Source organism: Panthera pardus, unplaced genomic scaffold, assembly GCF_024362965.1.
Source record: "Panthera pardus isolate Hobbes unplaced genomic scaffold, ASM2436296v1 HiC_scaffold_12, whole genome shotgun sequence".
Classification (NCBI taxonomy): domain Eukaryota; kingdom Metazoa; phylum Chordata; class Mammalia; order Carnivora; family Felidae; genus Panthera; species Panthera pardus.
Genome location: NW_026526677.1, coordinates 108,199,987 through 108,224,855, shown reverse-complemented (window position 1 = coordinate 108,224,855; position 24,869 = coordinate 108,199,987). Strand labels below are relative to the sequence as shown.

The window sequence follows — 24,869 nt, the reverse complement described above, 5'->3', positions numbered from 1 at the left end:
GTTCGTGCTCTGTCCTCTGTCTCAAAAATAAATAAATGTTAAAAAAAAAAATTAAAAAAAATAAAAATAAAAAAATAAAATTGCTCACTGGCTGCTTAGACGTTATAATGGTGAACATTGATTTTAGCCTGATTGGTTTATTTGTAATGTTTGTGTACTCATATGACATCATTGTTTTTTTTTTTTTTGTTTTGTTTTTTTTAAATTTTTTTTTCAACGTTTTTAATTTATTTTTGGGACAGAGAGAGACAGAGCATGAACGGGGGAGGGGCAGAGAGAGAGGGAGACACAGAATCGGAAACAGGCTCCAGGCTCCGAGCCATCAGCCCAGAGCCTGACGCGGGGCTCGAACTCACGGACCGCGAGATCGTGACCTGGCTGAAGTCGGACGCTTAACCGACTGCGCCACCCAGGCGCCCCAACATCATTGTTTTTAAAATTCCATCGCAGGCCCACAGAGCTGAGAACACTGAACTCGTAGATGAGGTTTATAACAGAAAATCTGTCCTGCTGATGACGATGGCTGTGATTTTATGCTGCAGCCCCGTCTGTGAGAAACAGGCTTTGTTTGCCCTGTGCAAGGCTGTGAAAGAGAGTGGATTAGAACCTCACCTCATTAAAAAGGTACATGTGGATGAATACTTTTTATTATCTTCCTTGGGTAACTTGTAAATAATTTAAAAAGTGTAAACTTATTTTAAAGTGGCTCTTGGAGACCGTTTTATTTTTTAGATCTGGAATATTGGAAAGTAGTAACTCTTCAGCGTATGTTTATTTGTATGTGGTATCATTTATTTTTTACCTCCAGCGTGTCACGGGGTGTTCATTGAACTGATAGGGATCAGTGACCTTTCATCAGGCAGACCAGGCCCTCTGGAATTGCTTTTATTGAGGGAGACCCATAGAGAAAAGAGCAGTAGCAAGTGTTTTGCCTGGGAGTTCTGGGTCACGACCTTGGGATCTAGCAGGGCTAGAAGTCAAATCATAGAGCTGTGACACTTTTAAAGTTGCAGGACTGGGAAAGGAACACTAGAGTCCATTTGTGCAATCACATCAGCACATTGTTGTTGAATGTTTGCCTCTGCCCCGTTCCACCACCTCACCTCCATGGTTTGGAAAGTTCCACGCCTTTCCATCATAGATGTTCATGTGATGAACCAGTGATAGACCAGTGGCCTGACAGACCATTCAGGATTCTACCAGCATGGTCTCCATGGACCCTTAAAGTAGGCCAGCCTGTGGGTAATCAATCTTAGACCAGTTAACCTTTTAACATTTACTGAGTGGTCGCTATGTGCCAGGCTCTGTGCTAATTATATTAAATACATTTTTCTTGTTTAGCGTCTCTGAAGTATAAGTACTTTTATTATCTCCATCTCATAGATGAGGAAGCCAAGGTATAGAATAGTTGAATGAACGTGTCAAAGTTATGCTGTAAATAATGAAGGATTTAGATCTAGATATATTATTTCATTGGTTTCTTAAAGCATTGACTTCTTTCTGATTTGTGCAGGTTTTAGAGAAAGTTTCTGAAACCTTTGGGTACAGACATTTAGAAGACTTCATGGCTTCTCATTTGGATTATCTGGTTTTGGAATGGCTGAATCTTCAAGATACTGAACACAGCTTATGTTCTTTTCCTTTTATTTTATTAAACTACACAAATGTTGAGGATTTCTATAGGTAGGTGTACACACACAAGAAATATGTTCATTTTAAAATTAGAGGGTAATGTTTGGGAGCCCCCCACCCCCACCTGACACACGCACATACACACATGCACATACACATGTACGTGTGCACACACACACACACACACACACGCACACACACACACACACACACACACACATCCGGAGCTTGGGGGCTGTATAGTAGGAGAGACAGGGCTGCTTGTTTTAATTAGAGTGTACTGAAGGGAATCACTGGGTTTAGGGTCCGGTCCTAGCTGTGCCAGTAACTAGCTGTGTAACTTCAGGCAAGCCATGAAAATACCTGCTCGGCTTTGGTTTTTCAATCTGTACAGTAAGAAAGTAACATCGGTCTCTAAGGACTCTTTCAGCTTTAAATTTTTTTTTGAATTTTTTTTATTTTTACATTTATTTATATTTGAGAGACAGAGAGAGACAGAGCACGAGTGAGGGAGGGGCAGAGAGAGAAGGAGACACAATCCAAAGCAGGCTCCAGGCTCTGAGCTGTCAGCACAGAGCCCGACATGGGGTTCGAACTCACGGACCGTGAGATCATGACTTGTGCTGAAGTTGGACGCTTAACCAACTAAGCCATCCAGGCGCCCCTCTTTTAGCTTTAATGTTTGGTATTCTTCCCTATGACAAACCAAAGAGAAATTACCAGTGGCTGTTATTTCTGCATTGTTCTTCCTTTCTGTTCCTTGGCTATGGACCATTTTGTCATTATTTTTATTAGATTTAAAGTGTAACGTAAAAATACTTATTTTGCTAAATCCTAACTCTTGAGAAGAAAATTTTGAAAATAGATTTGGAACAACTGAAGAATCATCTAGAGAATAATGTTTTGGTCTCAGGATGATGGGAAAGCAGTGCGTTATTCAGTGATCCTTGTTGTTTCATTTTGGCTATAACAGTATTTACATTCATAGTTTGAATTCACCGGGCACCTGGGTGGCTCAGTTGGTTAAGCGTCCAGCTCTTGATTTCAGCTCAGGTCATGATCTCACCATAGGTGAAATCTAGTCCCACATCAGGCTTTGTGCTGACAGTGTGAAGCCTGCTTCAGATTCTCTCTCTTCTCTCTCTCTGACCCCTCCCCTGCTTGTGCATGTGCTCTCTCTCTCTCAAAATAAACAAGTAAACTTTAGAAAAATAGTTTGAATTCATACATTTCTTTCACATTTCATTCTACATAAATGAAATAATTTTGCATAAATTGATTATGTAGAAGAGAGAAATTCATTTCCCACTTTTTTTGATCATAGAATTAGGTTGGTGTATTCTAAGATCTCTGTTTTCTTATGTGATTATTTAAAATTTATTTAACTTCATCTCTGCATTTATAAAATTAGAGTAAGAATGTTTAGTGATCTAGACAAAGTGATGTTCTAATGCTCGTTTCATTATTTTAAGGGCTGTATTGTAAAATTTGACTTTGAGAAGTTATATATAACATGTACTTGAAATTTTTACATTTTTAGATCTTGTTACAAGGTTTTGATCCCACATCTGGTGATTAGAAGTCGTTTTGATGAGGTGAAGTCCATTGCTAATCAGATTCAAGAGGATTGGAAAACTCTTCTAACACACTGTTTTCCGAAGATTCTTGTAAATATTCTTCCTTACTTTGCCTATGAGGGTACAGGAGAAAGTGAGACAGCACAGCAGAGAGAGACTGCTACCAAAGTCTACGACACACTCAAAGATGAAAACTTTCTAGGAAAACAGGTATGACTTCACTTTTACCTACTAGCTCTAGGCCAAATGTGGGGCTCGAACTCACAATCCTGAGATCAGGGGTCTCATGCTCTACCAACTGAGCCAGACAGACACCCCTCTTGAGCCCCTAATTGGTCTGAGATGTAACTTAAAGATTTTCTTTTTAATGTTTATGCATTTTTGAGAGACAGAGACAGAACGCTCTGCGAGTGGGGGAGGGGCAGAGAGAGGGAGGGAGACACAGAATCCGAAGCAGGCTCCAGGCTCCGAGCTGTCGGCACAGAGCCTGACTTGGGGCTTGAACCCACAAACTGTGAGGTTGTGACCTGAGCCGAAGTCGGACACCTAACTGAGCTACCCAGGTGCCCCCTGACATGTGACTTTAAAGTTTTAAGACCAGTCATCATTTATGTAGTAAAATTTAATATGTAGTCATCACTGTCTGGTGTAGGCAATCCGTGAATTTTTTTATTGTTGTTGTTATTACAGTGGTCTCTTCTTTTGAGTAGCTTTTATAAATGAAATGTTTTTAACCAGAAAAATTTTTAAAAACTTTGAAATTTATTGCTTTTTCATTTTTAAAATTTATTTTTATTGGCAGTAATACGTGAATGCAAGCTGGGTGTTCAATCCATGCACTACTGGACAGTGTATACAAAGTGTTCCTCACTTTCTCTTCAGTCCCATTGAGCTCTTTACTGTTCGGGGAGAAGTATGATCCCAGACTCCCATGCTCTGCTCTTTCTTTTTTCCATGACACTTACCACCTTTTAACGTGTAATATAAGTTACTTAAGAATATGGTTTATCTTCTCTGCTGTGAGTACTCGGACAGATTTTCTGCTGTTTTTTTTTTTTCTGCTTTGTACCCCTGCTACTTTGTATGTAGTGAATACTCATAATTTGAGAAAAGATGGAGTCAGGTAAAAAAGGATCTAACAGCTTCTGTTTTTAATATAACTTACATACATCCAAAATAATTTGAGGGAGATTACATTAAAAACACATATATAAACTTTGTTTAAGGTCAAAGAGGATTGGTAACTCTCAACTTTTTTGTTTTGTTTTGTAAGTAAGGGATGACTAAGCAAAGTTGGCTAATGTTAAAATTACAGTTAGATAAACTTCAAAAGACTTGTTTTGTTTGCCCCTGACCTATATGGAGCCAGCAAACGGAACGAATTTCCCAGCTGCTTAGAGGGACCACTGCCAGTCAGAGCTGCTTCTCAGTCAGTCTGGAGGCAAACGAGGAGCTCCCTTCTCAAAAGTTACTTGGAACTGGATGTTACAGCTCCAGACGTTATGGGATTTATGAAAGACGCTGCTTTTATCCCCTCCCAGCCCGTCTTCCTGCTTAGACTTCTAAGCAGACCTAATCTTACTACTTCTTAAAATTATTCAAACCAAAAGACAGCAATTTTCAGAGTCAGAGTAAGTCTAGGAGGAGAACACAATTACACTGAGGCCTGATTGAAACATCAGTCTTGAGAATGAAGAGAGGCAAACTTAAATGATAATTTCTTATCTTCTTGGTTAAAGACATAAGTTTTTATTAGTTTCAATTCCAGTTAGCATTAAGTTGTCACAAGTTAAGTTTTTCTTTGATTCTCTAATACACACTTTCTCTGAATCCATCTTGTTGATTCTTTTTTCAGTGAGTAAGGGTTGGTGCAGCTATTATTATTAGTCTCTAAGCCTCTTAAAACTGTCACTTGTGGAAAGCCAAAAATATTAACAGTTGCAACATTGTTTAGCTGTACCTAGACATCTGAACGGTATGTCCCTCAGCTAAACAGTACAGATCGGGCTTATTACAGAATAATAGGAAACTAGTGAAGCCGCTGGTCATTTTTTGTGTAAGGGAATTCATGAGTTTTTCCTTTGTTATTAATCAGATGGGGCCAATTTGTCCTTCCTTGTCCCAGATATACTTTGAAATGAGCTGGTGTTTTAAGAGGGTTGAAACCTTGGAAGTGGTGACCTGAATGACGGATGTGTAAGCCTGAGGGAAAGGCTAGCACCTTTACGTTTGGCTTCCTTTTTGTCACATTTTAAAATGCTTCTGTTATGAGGAAGTGTGTTTTCAAACCTCCTTGCACACCAAGTAAATCAGCCGTTTATTTGCCTTTAAGTTTGGTGCCCTGGTAATTCCTAACTTGGAGAGCTAATGAGTCCTCCTTCACAACTTCATGACCGTCCTTCCCTTGGCTGGGGTATATGTAACGCAGTAGGCCCATTCTGTATAATTAGAGAATGTGTGCCTCTCTCTGGGAGGCCGCCGTAACAGGAGGTGGATCGATGGAGAACCTGCTCCTGTCTGGGAGGATTTTGGTTGACTGATGATGACAGGGGATGTGGGGGCCAGCTAGGCTCAGAATTTGGCACATCAGCCAAGTAGAAATCTGGGGGACAGTTCTGCAGGGAACAGAGAAATGCTTATTGCCAGTCACTGGGAATTCTTACAAGTATTGTTAAGTGAGAGAGATCTCCCAAGTGAGTCAAGAGTAAAATGCAGACTGAGAAGCCGTGTAGATCAGTGGGGAATTTGGTTGGCAGGAAAATTACTAGGTTGAGGAATTCAGTGCTACAGCTGAAGCCTTAGTTAAAATGATTCTTTAAAATGAAACTAGAGTCAGATTAAGGGAGTCTTGTTTGGTTAGATTTCCTTACTCTCCCCCAGGCTACAGGTCGGTTGCATAGCAGAAAAAAGTGGAGTTAGCCGTATGTCTTGGCAGATCTTAGGTCTTTCATCATCTATTTCCTTTTACGGTCACTGACTCATTTTGGAAATGATGCCGTAACATTAGCCCCTTGAGCCGTGTTAAAGCTCACAGACATAAGAACTTAAACATTATTTTAATTTTGTATCCTTACAGATTGATCACTTATTCCTCAGTAATTTACCAGAGATTGTTGTGGAGTTACTGATGACGTTACACGAACCAGCAACTTCTGGTGGCAGCCAAAGCACTGACCTTGGTGACTTTTCAGGGTACGGGTATTTTAAACTTAGCGGATTAACTGCAATCTCAGAATTTCCTTGGGAAGCTTATTGCTTGACACCTTCAAATGTCTGTTTCAGTTTTTAGGCACAGCTATGCTTTTAAATTGTTTCTTTAAAAGTAACTGCCTTTGACTTGAAGTACCACCTCCTTGCCTCTACTGGAGTCTCCCCACCATGATTGCTCGCTCTTTCAGGTGGATCACCTGGTTTGCAAATCCGTTGACCTTTTCCTTCTCAATCTTTCATTCTGTTTTTTGAAATTTCATGGACACATCCATGGGTTTCTTACCTGTGGCTTGCATGTCTAGATCACCTTTTCTTGATGCTCCTTAGCTCTCAGAATCTTACCTATGACAGCTTAACTTGGATGTGAGACGCACTTGGCTGTATATGTTACTTTCCCAGCTTGATTGTAAGCTTCTTGAAAGCACCCTTTACGTATTTTTGAGTTCCCTACCATGCCAGCTGTGCAAAAAAGTAATAATATCCACCCGAATACTTTTACTGTATAATTTCATTTGATGTAAATAGTGTTTGATTTCCCAGTCTTAAGGTATTAGTGCTTTTACAGTACTAGCTTAGAACTTTAATTCAAATGTGAAGTGATACCAAGGCTCATTTGTGGGATTGCCATTAACTTCATAAAAGATTTCGTCAGCAAATCATTTAAAATTGATTCAGTCATGGAGGGCACAGGTATTTAGATATGCTGACTGCTAACATGTAGACCGTCATAAGTCATTTGTGATTTTATTTAAAAGCCAAGTTTTTCAATGGAAGAGTAGTTGTAGAATGTGGGATTATTATTGTCTTAATTTTGTTCTGAAAATGATGACTGTGTGTTTTCTTCTGACTCTTAGGGATTTGGACCCTGCTCCTAACCCACCTCATTTCCCATCACACGTGATCAAAGCAACGTTTGCCTATATCAGTAATTGCCATAAAACCAAGCTTAAAAGCATCTTAGAAATTCTTTCCAAAAGCCCTGTGAGTACACATTTCTATTAAAATAACTGAAGAGAGAATTCCTTCTTTTTCAGCTCAAAAATCTGTGTAAGTGCATCTTAAAGAGAAAAAAAGATGAACAAATGGAAAATTCATCTGAATTAATTAAAAAGTAAAACACTCCTCAACAAGTTTATATCTTGGTATCTTACCTGTCAGTATTCATTGATGAAGCCTGAATTTCATGATAGTTTAGTCATATGTTAGCTCAGAGTGTAGATATTTTTTAAATTATTTTTTGCTGTCTGAAAGCTAGATAAATTGACAATAGTTTTTTAAGTTCATGATATTAATTTTCTTAATGTAATATTTGCCTTTGATATCAAACCAACACAAAATTCTGTAATTTGTTATTTTGAATATAAAATACATTTGTTATAGCTGAGTATAAATGATTACATAAGTTTTTATGAAATGTCTCTTTATTTTCTAGGATTCCTATCAGAAAATTCTTCTAGCCATATGTGAACAAGCCGCTGAGACAAATAATGTTTATAAAAAGCACAGAATTCTGAAAATATATCACCTATTTGTTAGTTTATTACTGAAAGACATAAAAAGTACCTTAGGAGGAGCATGGGCCTTTGTTCTTCGAGACGTTATTTACACTTTGATTCATTATATCAACAAAAGGTAAGAAATATATTTAGAGCAATATGTAAGTTTTTTCTACCCTGTTAGTTGAAAATTTACATAGTTTTAAGATGTAGAAGCCACAGTATTGTTTTCTTTATTTTGCTTTCTAATATATAGCTACTTAATATTTTTTAAAAATTACATTACTATTTCTTCATCTCAAAAAATATTAGTATTAAGGGTCTTCAACATTTAAAAAAAATTTTTTTTTTTTTTTTTTTGAGAGAGAGAAACAGTGTGAGCCAGGGAGGGGCAGAGAGAGGGAGTCACAGAATCTGAAGCAGGCTCCAGGCTCTGAGCTGTTAGCACAGAGCCCAACGCAGGGCTCGAACCCACAAACTGTAAGATTGTGATCAGAGCTGAAATCTGATGCTTAACTGACTGAGCCACCCAGATGCCCCAATTCATCATTTTAAAATAAACTAATTTTAGATGGCCTGAAATATCTATGTCACTATAGTGGTTCTGGTCACCAGTTCCTGTGTGTGTGTGTGTAACACCCACTCTCCAGACACACACACACACACACACACACACACACACACACACACTCACACAATTATCCAGACACCTGCTGGGTGTCCTACAGTTCAACTCAGATGTAGCTGGTTAGTGTCAGATTCCACAGATTGAGGTCTCAGTCCTGCAAGACTGCCTGCCCCTCCTTCCTTTCCAATGGCAGTCACTAGCCAGGATTAGCACCTGTGCTGTCCAGCCAGCTCTACACTGCAGGTTCCAATGACCCTCTTCCTACAGTCCTGAGTCATTTTTAGAGTGGCTCTCAGAACTCAGGATAGCTGTTTACTGACTAAAATACCGCTTTATTATAGAAGGGCATAGCTCAGGAAAAGCCAGATGGAAGAAATCGCGTAGGACCATGTATAGGGAAAGTGGGCACCACTTTGGATGGACTTGGCATCCTTATCAGAAATCATTTGGCCCTTGATGTGTGGATTTATTTCTCGATTCTCAATTCTGTGTCCTTGGTTTGCCCTTGTGTCAGTACTACCTGGGTTTTTTGCTGTTGTTTTTGTTTGTTTTGTTTTTTTGAGAGAGCACAAGTGTGAGGCAGAGGGAGAGAGAATCTGAAGCAGGCTCCATGCTCAGCATGTGGGGCTCAGCCCCACAACCCTGGGATCAAGACCTGAGTTGAAATCAAGAGTCAGATGCTCAGCCCCCCAACCCACCCAGGCACCTTAATCTGATTATTTTTTTAATTTTTGTGTGAATTCTTTATGTATTTTGGATATTAACCTTCATCAGATATAGCATTTGGAGATATCTTTTATCTTACCTTGTTGTTTTGTTGATAATTTCCTTTGCTGTGCAAAAGCTGTTTATTTTGATGAGATTTTTTCTTTTGTTTACCTTGCCTGAGGAGACGTACCTAGAAAAATGTTTCTCTGGCTGATATCAAAGAAGTTACTGTCTGTGATTTCTTCTAGGAGTTCTGTGGTTTCAGGTTTCCCATTTAGGTGTAATGCATTTTGAGTTTATTTTTGTGTGCAATTATAAGAAAGTGGTTTAGTTTCACTCTTTGGCACATAGCCGTTCAGTTTTCCCAGCACCGTTTGCTGAAATGACTGTCTTTTCCCTGTTGTAGATTCTTGCCTCCTTTGCTGTGGATTAAGTGACTATATAAGTGTGGATTTCTGGGCTCTCTGTTTTGTTCTGAAAACTGGCTATTTTACTATTAAATTGTGGTAAATGGGGAAATCACACTCTCCCCTTCCCTAGGGTTTGACTTTTTTTTCCCCTAATTGTCGAAGGTTGTAGTGGTCCATATGTTTCACGAGTGTGCAAACTCTTTTTGCCAAGGGTGTGTTCCTCACCGTATGTGGCTACTGAAGAGTGTTCCTTGTGTTCAGGTAGTATTTTTACACAGATTTCCTTGAATGCCGAGAGCAAGTGATTGAATATGAGAGAGAGAGAGAGAGAGAGAGAATGAGAATGAGAATCTTTCCCAACTTCTGCAGGTTGGCTCTTTGTGAGGACTTGCCTTCACAGGCAGGTTCTCACCGAGCCTAGGGACTAGCCCAGCATGAACGCGTATGGTCTTCCTGGGTGTTTTTTGAATAAGCTTCTTACCTTGGGCATATGTGTGGCTTTCTCAGTGTCCCAGATATATGAGAGATTTTGAACTCTCTAATTTCAGGAAGAAACTTTCTTCCCAGCTTTTCATCCAAGGCTTTAGGCAGTCTGTTGCATGTCTGAACAATAATCTGTTGCCCCTCACAGCTGTGGGTAGTTGGCCAGTGTTATTTATGGTGCTTTTGAGTACTGCTCATGGCTCTTACAGCCTGGGGAGATTCAAGTAAGACAAACCAGAGTGAAGCACCCGCCCTTCAGGTAGCTCCCAGACAGGCTTAGGACAGATACACACAGTCATTAACAAATACGCTCTGCTCTGCTCCATCCAGAGCAAAGGGCCAGGATCCCATGCTGGGAATGGGGACTATAGTTTTTTCATCACACCCGCCAAGCTGGGGAGGGAGTAGCGAGGCAGAGGCTGGTAGAACGCCATGAAGCTTTAAGTCTTTTTTTTTTTTTTTTTTTTAAACACTTGTTTATTTAGAGAGAGAGAGCGCGCCAACGGGGGGGAGGCAGAGAGAGAGGGAGAGAGAATCCCAAGCAGGCTCCGTGCTGTCTGTACAGATCCCAGTGCGGGGCTCGAACCCATGAACTGTGAGATCATGACCTGAACCGAAGTCAGATGCTTAACCGACTGAGCCACCAGGCACCCCTCCAACTGTTTTTAAGTTGCCGTTTTTGTTTGTTTTTTGTTTGTTTGTTTTTTAGCATTTGCTCGACTTCTGTACACCTTTGCCTATTTGACAGAGTTCTGACAAAGTTCTGCCCGCTCGGCCTGTCAGGAGGGGGGATTGGAGCTGTCTACTCTCTCATTTTGCTGTTGTCACTTCTCTTTTTGGTTTTTAAACCATTAAGGAATTAGATACAAAAGTGACTTTTGTGTCGGGGTCACTTCAGAATTAGAGCTCCTGAATAAAAATGACTTTTTAATGAGCTCATATGGAAGCAGTTTCCCAGAACTTACTGTTTTTTGCCTGTGTCACAGGCCTTCTCGTTTCATGGACGTGTCGTTACGAAGCTTCTCCCTGTGTTGTGACCTGTTAAGCCGGGTTTGCCACACAGCAGTCACTTACTGCAAGGATGCTTTAGAAAATCACCTTCACGTCATTGTCGGTACACTCATACCCCTTGTGGATGATCAGATGGAGGTTCAGGAACAGGTGATGCCCAAATCATCTTCACAAAGATATTTGACATACATTGATAAAGCGTTATTGGAAGGAGCTGAACGTTTTACGTTTACTTGGTGCGGTGGGTCATTTCAGCGAAAATATTCTTTGAAAAATGGTTGGAAAAACATTTTCAGTTAATTAAGCCTTGTAATCATTTAATTACAGAGCACCTAATAATTTTTTTTAATTTTTAAAATTTTTTGTATTTGAAAGAAACAGAGACAGTGCGAGTGGGGGAGGGGCAGGGAGAGGGAGGAGAGAGAGAGAATCCCAAGCAGGCTCCGCACTCCCAGCATAGAGACCAGTGTGGAGCTTGAACCCACAAAACCTCAAGATCATGACCTGAGCTGAAACCAAGAGTTGGGTGCTTAACGGATCGAGCCACCCAGGCGCCCCCAGTAACTTGGATCTAACAGATTACCTAACAGTGTCTGTCTCTTCCTTGCTTTGAAGTATAGAGGTAATGAAAACGAGGGACAGCAGTTCATACTACTGTCATGGTGTGTGAGATACTGCTTAAATAAAATGTTCCGGTAATATTGGCATTTCTCTACCCCAGTGCCCATGCTATAGCAGCAACTTACGTATTTGTTGACTCATTTGAAAACAGTAATAGCTGGTACTATAGAAGTAATTAGAACCTTTTATCTGAACTAGGCCAGTAGAGTTTTTATCACTTATTATAGTAGGTTTGGTTGTTTTACTTTAAAATGTAATTAAACCATTTTTTCCTTTTGATTTTTTCTTTTTTAAATTATGTTTAGGTATTGGACTTGTTGAAATACTTAGTGATAGATAACAAGGATAATGAAAACCTCTATATGACAATTAAACTTTTAGATCCTTTTCCTGACCATGATGTCTTTAAGGATTTGCGTCTTACTCAGCAGAAAATTAAATACAGTAAAGGACCCTTTTCACTTTTGGAGGTAATAATTATTCCATCATCTTACTATTTTGTATTAGGATAAAGAGCAATACTTTTTGAACACTTCTAATTCTCTGAAAGAAAACAACTGAGTCTTTTAAAAAAAACTGTGATAAAAAATAACCTGAGATTTAGCTTCTCAACAAAAAAGTGAGTCTTAATATATCCTCTTGTATTGCAGTAAAATTGTAAATATTAAGTTTTTTTTTTTGTTACGGTCTGAAATTAAGTATTGAAGAAATGTGATATAAAATATGCCTGATTTTCGTATGCATCAGATTCATTAATTCCTCAAAATTACTGTGTGATCTTTTGAAGGACAATTTGATGTTTGAAGTAGAGAGGATATTTGAATTTTTAAAGAGTTTTTCAAGTTTTAATCTTACTTTAATCTTTATAAACTTGAAAATTATTTTCAAGTGTGTTTTTTAGCATAAATTTTCTTCCAATTTTAAAACCATACTCTATATTTGACTACATATCAATGTGATAATATAGCTAAATGTACTAACATATAAAATGAGAGTTACAGTACTAAATAAGTAGAAATTTAAACTTTTCCCTTGGAATATGCTAATTATAATCTTAAAATCTTAAAGATGTTCTTGTGAGAGAGTCAAGATTAAAACATTGGCCAACAAAACAAAACAAAACAAAACAAAAAAACCAAACCACATTGTAGGACTGAAATGGAAGAAGTCATTTATTTCTACCTTGTTTGGTAATAATAAAGCTGTGAGTCAGTGTCTGTGAAAGGCTCTTAGTAATTTTTTTCTTTTGAGTTTTATTTCGCAGACTTCATACAAATCAAAAAACCAGTTATGTTTTTAACTAATGCTCTCTTTCAGGAAATAAATCATTTTCTCTCCGTGAGTGTTTATGATGCACTTCCTTTGACAAGGCTCGAAGGGTTGAAGGATCTTCGCAGACAGCTGGCACAACATAAAGATCAGATGTTGGATCTCATGAGAGCATCTCAGGGTACTGATGTCAATGACCCGGGTTATTTGTACCTATTTCTTTTGGAAAGAGCTTTGTAAACTTTTTTTTTTTTTTTGAGTTTTGTAAACTCTTACTCTTTGATTAATTGCCACGGACTTAGTTTAGATTCTGATCCTTTAGTTCAAACCTCTATCATTTCTCTTCTAACTGGGAAAGAGGTCATTACATGGCCTCCTCACCTTGAATTACCCTCATTTCATCCATCCCCTGCACCTCAGCCAGGGTGATTTCTCTGAACCCAAACATGATTGCATTATTCTCTTGCTTGAAAAGTTTTAATCACTTCCTGCTGCCTGAGACAGAAATTTGAGTTCCTTAGAGCCAGGCATACAGGCAATGTGTCTCTCTGCCTCCTGCTCCAACTCGTATTCATAGAAGAAACGTATCCCACTTACAGCCTCTTAGCCATGTGTGTGCATGTAATTGTGTGCATATGTGTGTGTTTTCTGTATACACACATATTTGTATATGTGTTTCTACCTTTTTCTCATTTAAGAAAACATTCATTTTTATGTTATTTTGATTTCGGTTTAGGTTACTGTAATATTGTACTTGGAAATTTTCTCTACTTACATTTTGATTTTCATCTTGTACCCATTAATTTCATATTTCCATTGTGATTTTTTTCCAGTAACTTTAAAAACTAATATTGGGGACGCCTGGGTGGCTCAGTCGGTTAAGTGTCCGACTTCGACTCAGGTCACGCTCTCACGGTCCGTGAGTTCGAGCACCGCATCGGGCTCTGGGCTGATGGCTCGGAGCCTGGAGCCTGCTTCCGATTCTGTGTCTCCCTCTCTCTCTGCCCCTCCCCCGTTCATGCTCTGTCTCTCTCTGTCTCAAAAATAAATAAACGTTAAAAAAAAAATTAAAAAAAAAATAAAATAAAAACTAATTTTGATTTTGACCACCTGAGCTCAGAGCTCGTAGCACATTTGTTCTGAGATGAGTGTTTGTGTAAAGATGAGAAACTGTATCTTTTGTTCTCGTGTGTTTGGGTCATTCATTGGTCTAGACTTCTCTTGTCCAGTAGCTATTCATAGCTACTTAAATTTCAGTGAATTAAAGTTTAATAAAATTTAAAATTTAGTTTCTTATATCATACTAGCTCATGTCACGTTCTCAGGAGTAAGTGAGCTAGTGGCTGTTGTTGGACAGTACAGATTATGGAACATTTCTGTCATTGCAGAAAGTTCTATTGGATATTGCTGTTCTAGACTAAATGCTAGATGTTGAAGAACAAGACATGCTCCCAAGGTCTCTTTCAGGTTGATGTTGAATGACTTTTGTATTTCTTACTGTGATTTTCCTAAGGTATTGACTTATCTGTGCAACATATGAAGACATTTCTCTTTCTCTCTCTGCCAAATATTGCCAGTCATTTTTACATGGTTCTGTTTTATAAGTCGAGATCTATTCACTATATATTTTTTGACCTTCTTATGGTTTTAAAACCTTGTTTTAAAAAAAAAAAACTTGATAAAAGTGTTTTAGATAATTTGATATATAAGCCTGTTGTAAAGAAATGTGTATTCTCCGGTGTAGTTGAAACTAATTTTTTTAAAACTGCTCCTAGAAAACCCACAAGATGGCATAATGGTGAAACTAATCGTCAGCTTGTTGCAGTTATGCAAGATGGCAGTGAGCCACACTGGTGAAAGAGAAGTTTTAGGTAATCTCTGGCTAAATGAATGTGAGTTTTTCTGTTTGAGTGGCCATTCCTGTTTTCACAGTCAGTAGAAGTTTGTCATTTGGGTTATTAGGGAAACGTGCAGTGCTAGCTGAGGTATAGTTCTGTCTAGTTCAGATGGCCTTAAGCAACCCTCCTTTCGTACTTTCCTTAAACATTTATAAAAGTGAAAAGTTAGCGATATACACGTGTGCAAAACCGTTCTTTTGAAAAGGCCTTGGTTATCTTTAGGAAAGTTTGAAATACCTGTTTGTAGCATTAAGTTGCAAATCATCTTTGATACATTTTGTAAATATAACTGATTAGTACTTAGTCTTTTTGTAGGACAGAAATAAGATGAGGTTTTGGAGGGCTAGATGAATTAAACTCAGATATTAAAACCACATTCGGGGCATCTGGGTGGCTCAGCTAGTTGAATGTCCTACTTCAGCCCAGGTCATGATGTCACCATTCATGAGTTTGAGCCCTGCGTCAGGCTCTGTGCTGACAGCTCAGAACCTGAAGCCTACTTCAAATTCTGTGTCTCCCTCTTTCTCTTCCCCTCCCCCTCCCCCACTTACACTGTCTCTCTCCCTCTCAAACATTAAAAAAAAAAAAATTAAAACCACATTCAAGTCCTATACTATTTGTAGGGTATCGTATTGTAAGATAAATGGCCACCATACATCCTGCCTAGAAGAGGTGTTTAGACTTAGTGATCCCAGGCTGGAAACACTGAATGATTGAAGTCAGCTTGAAGTTGTCATGACAGCATTGATTCAAATAAGAAAAATGGAGGAATAAGAGGTCCTTCAGATACTATTTCCTTTCAGTGAAGCCTTCCTTCACATCTCAGGGGGAGCCTGTTATCTGGGGCACTTCTTTTTTTTTCTTTTGTAAATTTTTTATTGAAATATACCTTACATACAGAAAAGTATACAAATGATAAGTATGTAACTCGAAAACTTTTCACAAATGGAACACACCTGTGCTTTTAGCATCCAGACCAGGAAACAGAATCTTATTAACGCCCTAGAAGTTTCCTTTGACCAAGGAATTTATACCTTATCCATGGTGGCACTGTTTCTAGAGACAAACCTGATTTGCTACAGGAGCCCTAAGTGGCTTTCCTGTGTAGCATAAAATCTTAACATGGTTTTATTAAGTAGCCACAGCTCACATCATACTTAGTGGTGAGAGACTGAAAGCTTTCACCCCCACATCAGGAAAGAGACAAGGTTGCCCTCTTTCACCAGTGCTGTTCCAAGTTGTACTGGAAATTCTAGCCGGAGCAGTGGGACAAGAAGAGAAAAAGCATCCAAATTGGAAAGGGAGAAGTAGAATTGTCTCTATCCACAGATGACATCATTCTGTATCTAGAAAATGCTAGAGAATCTACAAGAAAGCTACTGTAACAGGGCCAGCAAATGAATCACAATCGCAGGATGTAAGATCCATACACAAGATTGAGTTGTGATTATGTACACCAGCAGTGAACAATCTGAAAAGAAAATTTCGTTCCATTTACCATTCTGTTCATAATAGCCTTTAAGAGAATCCGGTACCTGGGGATAAATTTAAAGAAGGAAGTGAAATACTTGTACACGATCTGTTTGTTACAAGTGAATCACCAAGGACACCCCACATTGAAGGGGAGAGGAATCAGGCTCCACCTTTGGAAAAGAGAGCTATCAAAAAAGTTGTGAACATACTTTAATAAATTCCATCACTCCTGGAAAAGAGCGTGAGGGAGTTCTCTGGCATACAGAAACTGCTCCCTATCTTCATCTGGGTAGTGATAACACAGGTGGAAAAAAACATGTATGAATTTTCACTAAAGTAAGTGTTTCAGATTGGTGTGCTTCGTGTGTGTAATACTTAAAATTTTAACAGGCTTAAGTCTGTTGATAACGTTCATACAGTAGCTCTGTTTACACTTTCATTCTTAATACCTATATTCTGTTAATGACTTCTCTGTCCTGGATATGATTTTATATGGGAAAATACCTTTGCCCACATGGATGTATAAAGGCAGTGATACAATGTATTGCAGCTTCTTTATTCAGTCTTTGGTTAACCACTCAAATCTTGAAGAATGACAAAACATTTTATTTTTGAAGTTAGAAAAGTTGTTTTATGGAAGAACTCTAAGCTACAAGTGTACTGACAAGGAGTTTCTCTATACAGAGGCTGTTGGAAGCTGCCTGGGAGAAGTGGGTCCTATAGACTTCTCGACGATAGCTATCCAGCATAGCAGAGATACATCTTCTACCAAGGCCCTGGAGTTCTTTGAAGATAAAGAACTTCAGTGGACCTTCCTAACGCTGACCTACCTGAATAATACGCTAGTAGAAGATTGGTGAGTATTTAATGATACTTTATATCTGATAGCACCTACCTCGTCCTGTGTTCAAGGAGAATGATACTTTATATAAACAAACATCTCTCCTAACTAAACTTTTCCCCTGTAAGCTGCATACTTTTTTTTTTTTTTTTAAGTTGATTTATTTATTTTGAGAGAGAGCATGTACACGTGCCGGGGAGGAGCAGAGAGAGAGGGAGAGGGAGAATCCCTGACATGGGGCTCGAACCCACACACCATGAGATCATGACCTGAGCCGAAGTCAAGAGCTGGATGCTCAACCTACTGAGCCACCCAGGCACCCCATAAACTGCCATACTTGTAATCTCAGGTATTCTAATGAAAATTGGTGTATTTTTATTAATTCACATAATCGCTGAAACCCTGCTAGGTGCCAGGCCCTGGATTCACTGGTGAGCACATCAGACTAGGTCCATGTTAAATTCTAGTGAGAGTAGACTAGAGAAACAGTAAGAAAAGTACCAGGTGGTTCTGTACAGAACATTAAAATAGAATTGCCAAAGAGGATGCTTGGGGCCCTTGTCAAGATCACAGGTGCTGCTCTCCTCTCATTTAGAGAATTATGATCCTTTTCCAGTAAGTCCTGGAGCAGAAGCTTCCTAACTCCAACAGTCTTCAGCTTAGACAGAGTTTTCTTTTGCCCTTTTATTCATTATGCGAAACAAAAGTGCCACACATATTATCCTGACTACTGCTTTGGTGGCTATGAATTCACTTGGGCTTTCTTTCTGCACACCCCTGCCCCATTTATGTATCTGTTTATTTTTGGTGTATGTGAGCACCTCCGTTTTGGGGAGGGTGGGTTCAGAGGAGTTTTGCCCACCACCAGACACCCTTCTAAGGTAATAAGGTGTCTTACCTGTGTTTGCCCGCAACTGGCCCACCTCTGAGAGAATAAATAGCTGGCAGTAATGTCTACGTGACATGTTTTCATTGTTCATTTAATGGGCATGTATCTTTCTCTTTTCTTGTTACAATAAAAATGCTGACAGCATTTCTTTCTCAACATTTTATTTAAAAAATTTTCAAGCCTACAGAAAAGTTGAAAGAATTTTACAGCAAATACCCGTATACTCACCACCTAGATTCTACCCTTACTGTTTCACTGCTGTCTCTGCTTCATCACCTCAAGCCATCCTTCTATCCACTTAGTAATCCATCTCATCAGTCAAACTGTATTTCAAAGTGTATATGGCATAGTCGTTGAAGATGTTTCCACAGAAAATTGGCAGGCAGCATTCACTACGTGGTAATTTGGAGTTGGCTCTTCTGAAAAGGGTGGGCAAAGATATTTAATGTGACTTAAACTGTAAAGCATAAGGAACCTCTTTGTGTAAGAGGAAACAAATCATGACGTTTGAGGGCCTCCGGTCTACCAAGGGAATGTTGACCAGAGGATTCTCCCAAGAGCTGGTCCTGGAAGGCTTGTGTGAGCAAGTGTCATCCCGCTGATCACTGATGGGTGTGAGCGGGAATGAAGTGTAGGTGATAAGGGATGAAACATCCCAGACTGGGAGATAACTCCAGAGCGGGGATTAGCGTGGTGTGTCTGAGGAGCAGAAAGAAGACGATGGTGTGTTTGAAATTAAAAAGATAGGACTAATTCTGATTAAGAAATTTGGATTATATTTGAAACATACATGAAAGCCATAGAGTTTTGAGCAGAGTAGTGTCAGGATGCAGCCTACTGTTTCACTCTGGCTTGTATGTGGCAGATGGCTTGTGGAGGGGAAACGGGAAGCCCAGTTATGGAGCAGCTGGGGTGGTCCAGAGGGGAAATGATGGTGATTCGGGTTAGGGTGGTGGGGACAGAGGGCAGGTGGAACATTACTGGAGCCAAGGTGTGTTTTTAACGGAGACCCGGCAGGACTTGCCTGTGAGTCGGGTGTGGAGCAGTGAGGGAGAGGGGATGAAAGGTGAGTCCAGGTTTAGGGTTTATGCTTCCACATCTTAAATTGAGAAACCCAGGAGGAACAAGCCTTTATTTCATAGCTCATCGCCAGTTTACAGGGTCAGGCTTTTGATGTTCTTGTCCACTTATATTTTCAGCTTTCTTGTATCACAGCCCTCCTTTTCCTAATATTTTGCAAAGCAAAAGGACTTTCAGGGTATTATGACAGGTTTCAGATGCCTTACCTCATGATTCTCAACTAGGTTCTGGTCAGAATACGTGTGTACTTACTGTTTGTTTAAAGTTGTTGCAGACTTGGGGCCCCTGGGTGCCTTTGTCAGCTAAATGTTCAGCTTTGGCTCAGGTCACGATCTCGTGGTTCGTGAGTTCGGGCCCCGCATCGGGCTCTGTGCTGACAGCTCAGAGCCTGGAGCCTGCTTCAGATTCTGTGTCTCCCTCTCTCTCTGCCCCTCCTCTGCTCACACACACACTCACTCCCTCTCAAAAATAAATAAACATTACAATAAAACAAATAAAATTGTTCCAGACAATAATTTTATCATTTGAGGGAAAAGCTATTCTTTTTTGCCCAAATGATTTACATCTTTTAGATAAAGCACTATCAAAGTATTGTTTTCTCAGGTGAATTTGTATTCTGTGGTTCTCATTGCCCATATTTATTAGCCATTGTTATTTCCAAGTATTTCTTTTCCTGAGTACTTTTAATTTATAGCAGTCATAATGTAAACTTTATTGTAGTCATTGAAGGGAATTGCTGCAGTGATTAATAAGTCAGGCTTACTGAAGGAATATTAAAAATTCACTGATAATTTTGGCTTTGATGCTGTAGAATTTTATAGGTGTAAACTTTCCTTGTGTTAAAACTGCCTAACACAGTTGGCTTTTACAGTTTACAGTTGAACAACACAGAATTGAACTCTGCGGATCTACTTCTATGTGGATTTCTTTTGATAAACACAGCCCAGTACTCTAAATATATTTTCTCTTCCTTATGATTTTCTTAAAAACAGCTTTTTCCTAGCTTGCTTCTTTGTAGAAATACAGTATATAACACAGAACATATAAAATATATGTTAATTGACTGTTTATGTTATCAGTAAGGCTTCTGGTCAATAGCAGGTTGTTAGTGGTTAAGTGTTGGGGGAGTCAAGATTTTTATGCAAATTTTCGACTGTGGAGGGATCAGCACTCCTAACTCCTGTATTATTCAAGGGCCAACTGTAATGTAAATTTACTTAAATTTTTTATTCGAGGTTGATTCATGACCATAGTTGATATACTTTATAGGCATTTGAATTATGTATGTTTTTCAGTGTCAAAGTGCGATCAGCTGCTGTTACCTGTTTGAAAAGCATCTTAGCCACAAAGACTGGACATACTTTCTGGGAGATTTATAAGACGACAACTGATCCCATGCTGATCTATCTACAGCCTTTTAGAACATCGAGAAAAAAGGTCTGTCAAATAGTGAATGTTTATTGAATACACACTGTCTAGAACAGTTGTATGTGCTGTGAGATATGACTGTCAAGTTTCTTAAGTAGCATTATACTAACGTTTAACCTTTCTCATAAGTAATTCCAACTGTACTTCTTGAATCCAGGGGATTTGTTTTTAATTTTAGCAGTGTGGAATAGTTGAGAGATAGAAAGCTCAACTTCAGATTGACGCAGGGGATAGGAGGAGTTCTTAGTGATAGGCCTTTTTTCTTAGGAGTAGAAAACCCTTACGTTGATCCCTCGAAAGCCCTTGGTGTTGGGTGTGGTGTGTAGTGTAGGTATTGTGCCACAAGCAACAGTTTATTCCCGAAGGAAGTTAAAATAGCACCGTCCTTCGGGATAGAAGGAACATACTTAAACATCATAAAAGCCATATATGAAAGGCCCACAGCTAATATCATCCTCACTAGGGAAAAACTTCCCCCTCTCTCCCTGGGAGAGCTTTCCCCCTGAGATCAGGAACACGACAGGGATGTCCACTCTCACCACTCTTGTTTAACGTAGTGTTGGAAGCCCTAGCATCCTCAGTCAGACAACAAAATGAAATAAAAGGCATCCAAACTGGTAAAGAAGAAGTCCAACTTTCACTTTTCACAAATGACATGATTCTCTACATGGAAAACCCAACAGACTCCACCAAAAGTCTGCTACAACTGATACATTAATTCAGCAAAGTTACAGGGTACAAAATCAATGTACAGAAATTGGTTGCATTTTTATACACCAATAATGAAGCAACGGAAAGAGAAATAAAGAAACGGATCCCATTTACAATTGCACCAAGAACCATAAAATATCTAGGAATAAATCTAACCAAAGATGTAAAAGACCTGTATGCTGAAAACCATAGAAAGGTTATGAAGGAAATTGAAGAAGACACAAATGGAAAAATATTCCACGCCTCTGGATTGGAAGAATAAATATTGTTAAAATGTCAATACTATTCAAAGCAATCTACACATTCAGTGTAATCCCAATCAAAATTGCATCAGCATTCTTCTCAAAGCTAGAAGACACAATCCTAAAATTTGTATGGAGCCCACAAAAGTCCCCAAATAGCCAGAGTAATACTGAAGAAGAAAACCAAAGCAGGAGGCATCACAATCCCAGACTTCAGCCTTTACTACAAAGCTGTAATCATCAAGACAGTATGGTATTGGCACAAAAACAGACACATAGACCAGTGGAATAGAATAGAGAACCCAGAACTGGACCCATAAATGTATGCCCAACAAATCTTTGGCAAAGCAAGAAAGAATATCCAATGACAAAAAGACAGTCTTTTTAACAAATGGTGCTGGGAGAACTGGACAGCAACATGCAGAAGAATGAAACTAGACCACTTTCTTACACCATTCACAAAAATAAACTCAAAATGGATGAAGGACCTGAATGGGAGACAGAAAACCATCAAAACCCTAGAGGAGAAAACAGACAACAACCTCTTTGACCTCAGCTGCAGCAATTTCTTACTCAACACATCTCTCCACTTGCAAGGGAATTAAAAGTGAAAATGAACTATTGGGACCTCATGAAGATAAAAAGCTGCACTGCAAAGGAAACAATCAACAAAACTAAAAGGCAACCATGGAATGGGAAAAGATATTTGCAAACAACTTATTGGATAAAGGGCTGGTATCCGAAATCTATAAAGAACTCACCAAACTCACACCTGAAAAAAAATAATCCAGTGAAGAAATGGGCAGATGACATGAATAGACGCCTTTCTAAAGAAGACATCCAAATGACCAACAGACACATGAAAAGATGCTCAACGTCATTCATCTTCAGGGAAATATAAAAGCCACACTGAGATACCACCTCACACCAGTCAGAGTGGCTAAAATGAACAAATGAGGAGACTATAGATGCTGGTGAGGATGTGGAGACACGGGAACCCTCTTGCACTGTTGGTGGGAATGCAAACTGGTGCAGCCGCTCTGGAAAACAGTATGGAGGTTCCTCAAAAAATTGAAAATAGAACTACCCTACGACCCAGGAATAGCACTGCTAGGAATTTACCCAAGGGATACAGGAGTGCTGACGCACAGGGGCACTTGTACCCCAATGTTTATAGCAGCACTTTCAACAATAGCCAAATTATGGAAAGAGCCCAAATGTCCATCACCTGATGAGTGGATAAAGAAGAAGTGGTTTATATGTACAATGGAATACTACTTGGCAATGAGAAAGAGTGAAATCTGGCCATTTGCAGCAACGTGGATGGAACTGGAGGGTATTATGCTAAGGGAAATAAGTCAGTCAGAGAAAAGACAGAAACCATGTTTTCACTCTTAAGTGGATCCTGAGAAACTTAACAGAAGACCATGGGGGAGGGGAAGGGGAAAAAAATTACAGAGAGGGAGGAAGGCAAACCATGAAAGACTCTTAAATACTGAGAACAAAGTAAGGGCAGATGTGGGGTGGGGGAGAGGGGAAAGTGGGTGATGGTCATTGAGGAGGGCACCTGTTGGGGTGAGCACTGAGTGTTGTATGGAAACCAATTTGACAATAAATTACATAGTAAAAAAAAAAAAAACACCATCTGTAGTGAAATCTAAGATGACCTATAGATTTCTCCTTTGTCCACGGTAATAACCATTGCAAGGTTCTGAAAGTAAATACATAAGAACTCTTCCTTCTCTTTAGTCTAAACTTTCCTCTTTAGTATTTTCTTTTCATAAAGCACCTGGGAAATACACAGTAGAATTTTCACCAAATTAACTTGAGGACATATACCCATTATTGTAATAGTCTTTTTAATAGATCATCAATACAGTTTCGGTCTCAGTGAAATTACTGTTAATATAAAGTATTAATAAAACCAGTCATCTAAGCTATAAAACACTGTAGTTTTAACATTTTGAGAACTGATTTAATCTTGAAATCAGTTCTGTGTGGTGGACCCTGACTGGTTCTGTCCACAAGACAGGTGCTGCAGAGAGTTTGTGATTCATATAACACACTAGTGAGCTGAGGTTCGAACTCATGCATCCTGCTGTGTAGACCAGTAACTTTTTGGCATACCACTCTGCCATTCATGTAAACATAAATGTATTTTAATTTTAAAATGTACCCATTGCTTCCAGATTTTGTTTTAACTGTAGTTTGGTTTGGAAACAGATTCGTTTATGTCTGGATATTTGTTCTGCATAAGAAAGATAGAATGTATTTCTAATTGCCTTACTTACATGTGTTGACTGTTTTCTTTCTAGTTTTTAGAAGTACCCAGACTGGACAAAGAAAGTCCTTTAGAAGGCCTGGATGATACGAGCCTGTGGACTCCTCAAAGTGGAAATCATGACAGTTGGATAAAGAGGCTGACTTGTGCATTTTTGGATAGTGGAGGCACGAAGAGTGAAATTCTTCAATTATTAAAGCCAATGTGTGAAGTAAGATTAGTTAGTCTGACTTAATTACTCCCTTCCTACCTTTGCTGTTTTTATTTGAGCCTTCTCTTAATAGCTTTCTTGGCTGGTCACGTCCCGTTCGGCTTCTGTGTACACGATTCTGGTCTGCAGATCTGTGGTACTCGCATCATCTCCGTGGAGCGTCACCTCCATGGAGCAGTGCCCGCGCTCGGCCTTTGGGAACCCATTGCACGGGCGTGTTTAAATATTTAGCTATAACTTTGTGCGATCGGTTTCTGCTGTGGGCTAGCTACCTCCTAGATGAGCTCTAAAGGGTGCCACTAATGATAGTTAAGATACGGATGGTTGTAAATTATTTATATGAACCAAAAGTCTCCTGCTTTATTGTTAGTTTACTTTTTTTTTTTAAGGTGTTTGTGATTCTCTTTCCCTGGTATATACTTTCTTGAGTGAGAAAAAGAACTAGGGTAGCAGTTAGCATTGCTCTTTTATTTTTGAAGGTACAGTACAGTTTATTTCAATAGAGGGTAAAGGTACATACCCAATTAAACACCAACTTTGTGTGCTTTTATCAAGTGTGCCAAACAGTACAATATCATGATGCTCTAAGGCTTCAAAAGCTGCATGATTCAATAGCAGTGTGAAAACAGAGTATCTGACTAGTTCAGACATCTGCCAGTTCAAAGTACTGATAGAGAAATGAGTATTTGGGTAAAGTGCCCTGATTGAAAGCAATTTAAAAAACGGTCCTTACTTCTACAGAAAAATTGTTGGCAGTGAATAAATTCTCA

The 24,869-nt window shown here is 39.1% G+C and overlaps 1 protein-coding gene across 1 annotated transcript in view; it reads left to right on the top strand.

Moving 5' to 3' along the window:
- ATM (ATM serine/threonine kinase) overlaps positions 1–24,869 on the top strand; it is a 131,709-nt gene that overhangs the window by 53,541 nt on the left and 53,299 nt on the right. Inside the window, 13 exon segments of the mRNA XM_019469253.2 lie at positions 451–624; positions 1,514–1,683; positions 3,173–3,419; positions 6,286–6,401; positions 7,274–7,400; positions 7,852–8,051; positions 11,131–11,305; positions 12,082–12,246; positions 13,094–13,226; positions 14,821–14,916; positions 17,101–17,272; positions 20,522–20,663; positions 23,923–24,099. Coding sequence (XP_019324798.2) covers positions 451–624; positions 1,514–1,683; positions 3,173–3,419; positions 6,286–6,401; positions 7,274–7,400; positions 7,852–8,051; positions 11,131–11,305; positions 12,082–12,246; positions 13,094–13,226; positions 14,821–14,916; positions 17,101–17,272; positions 20,522–20,663; positions 23,923–24,099 — 2,094 coding nt within the window.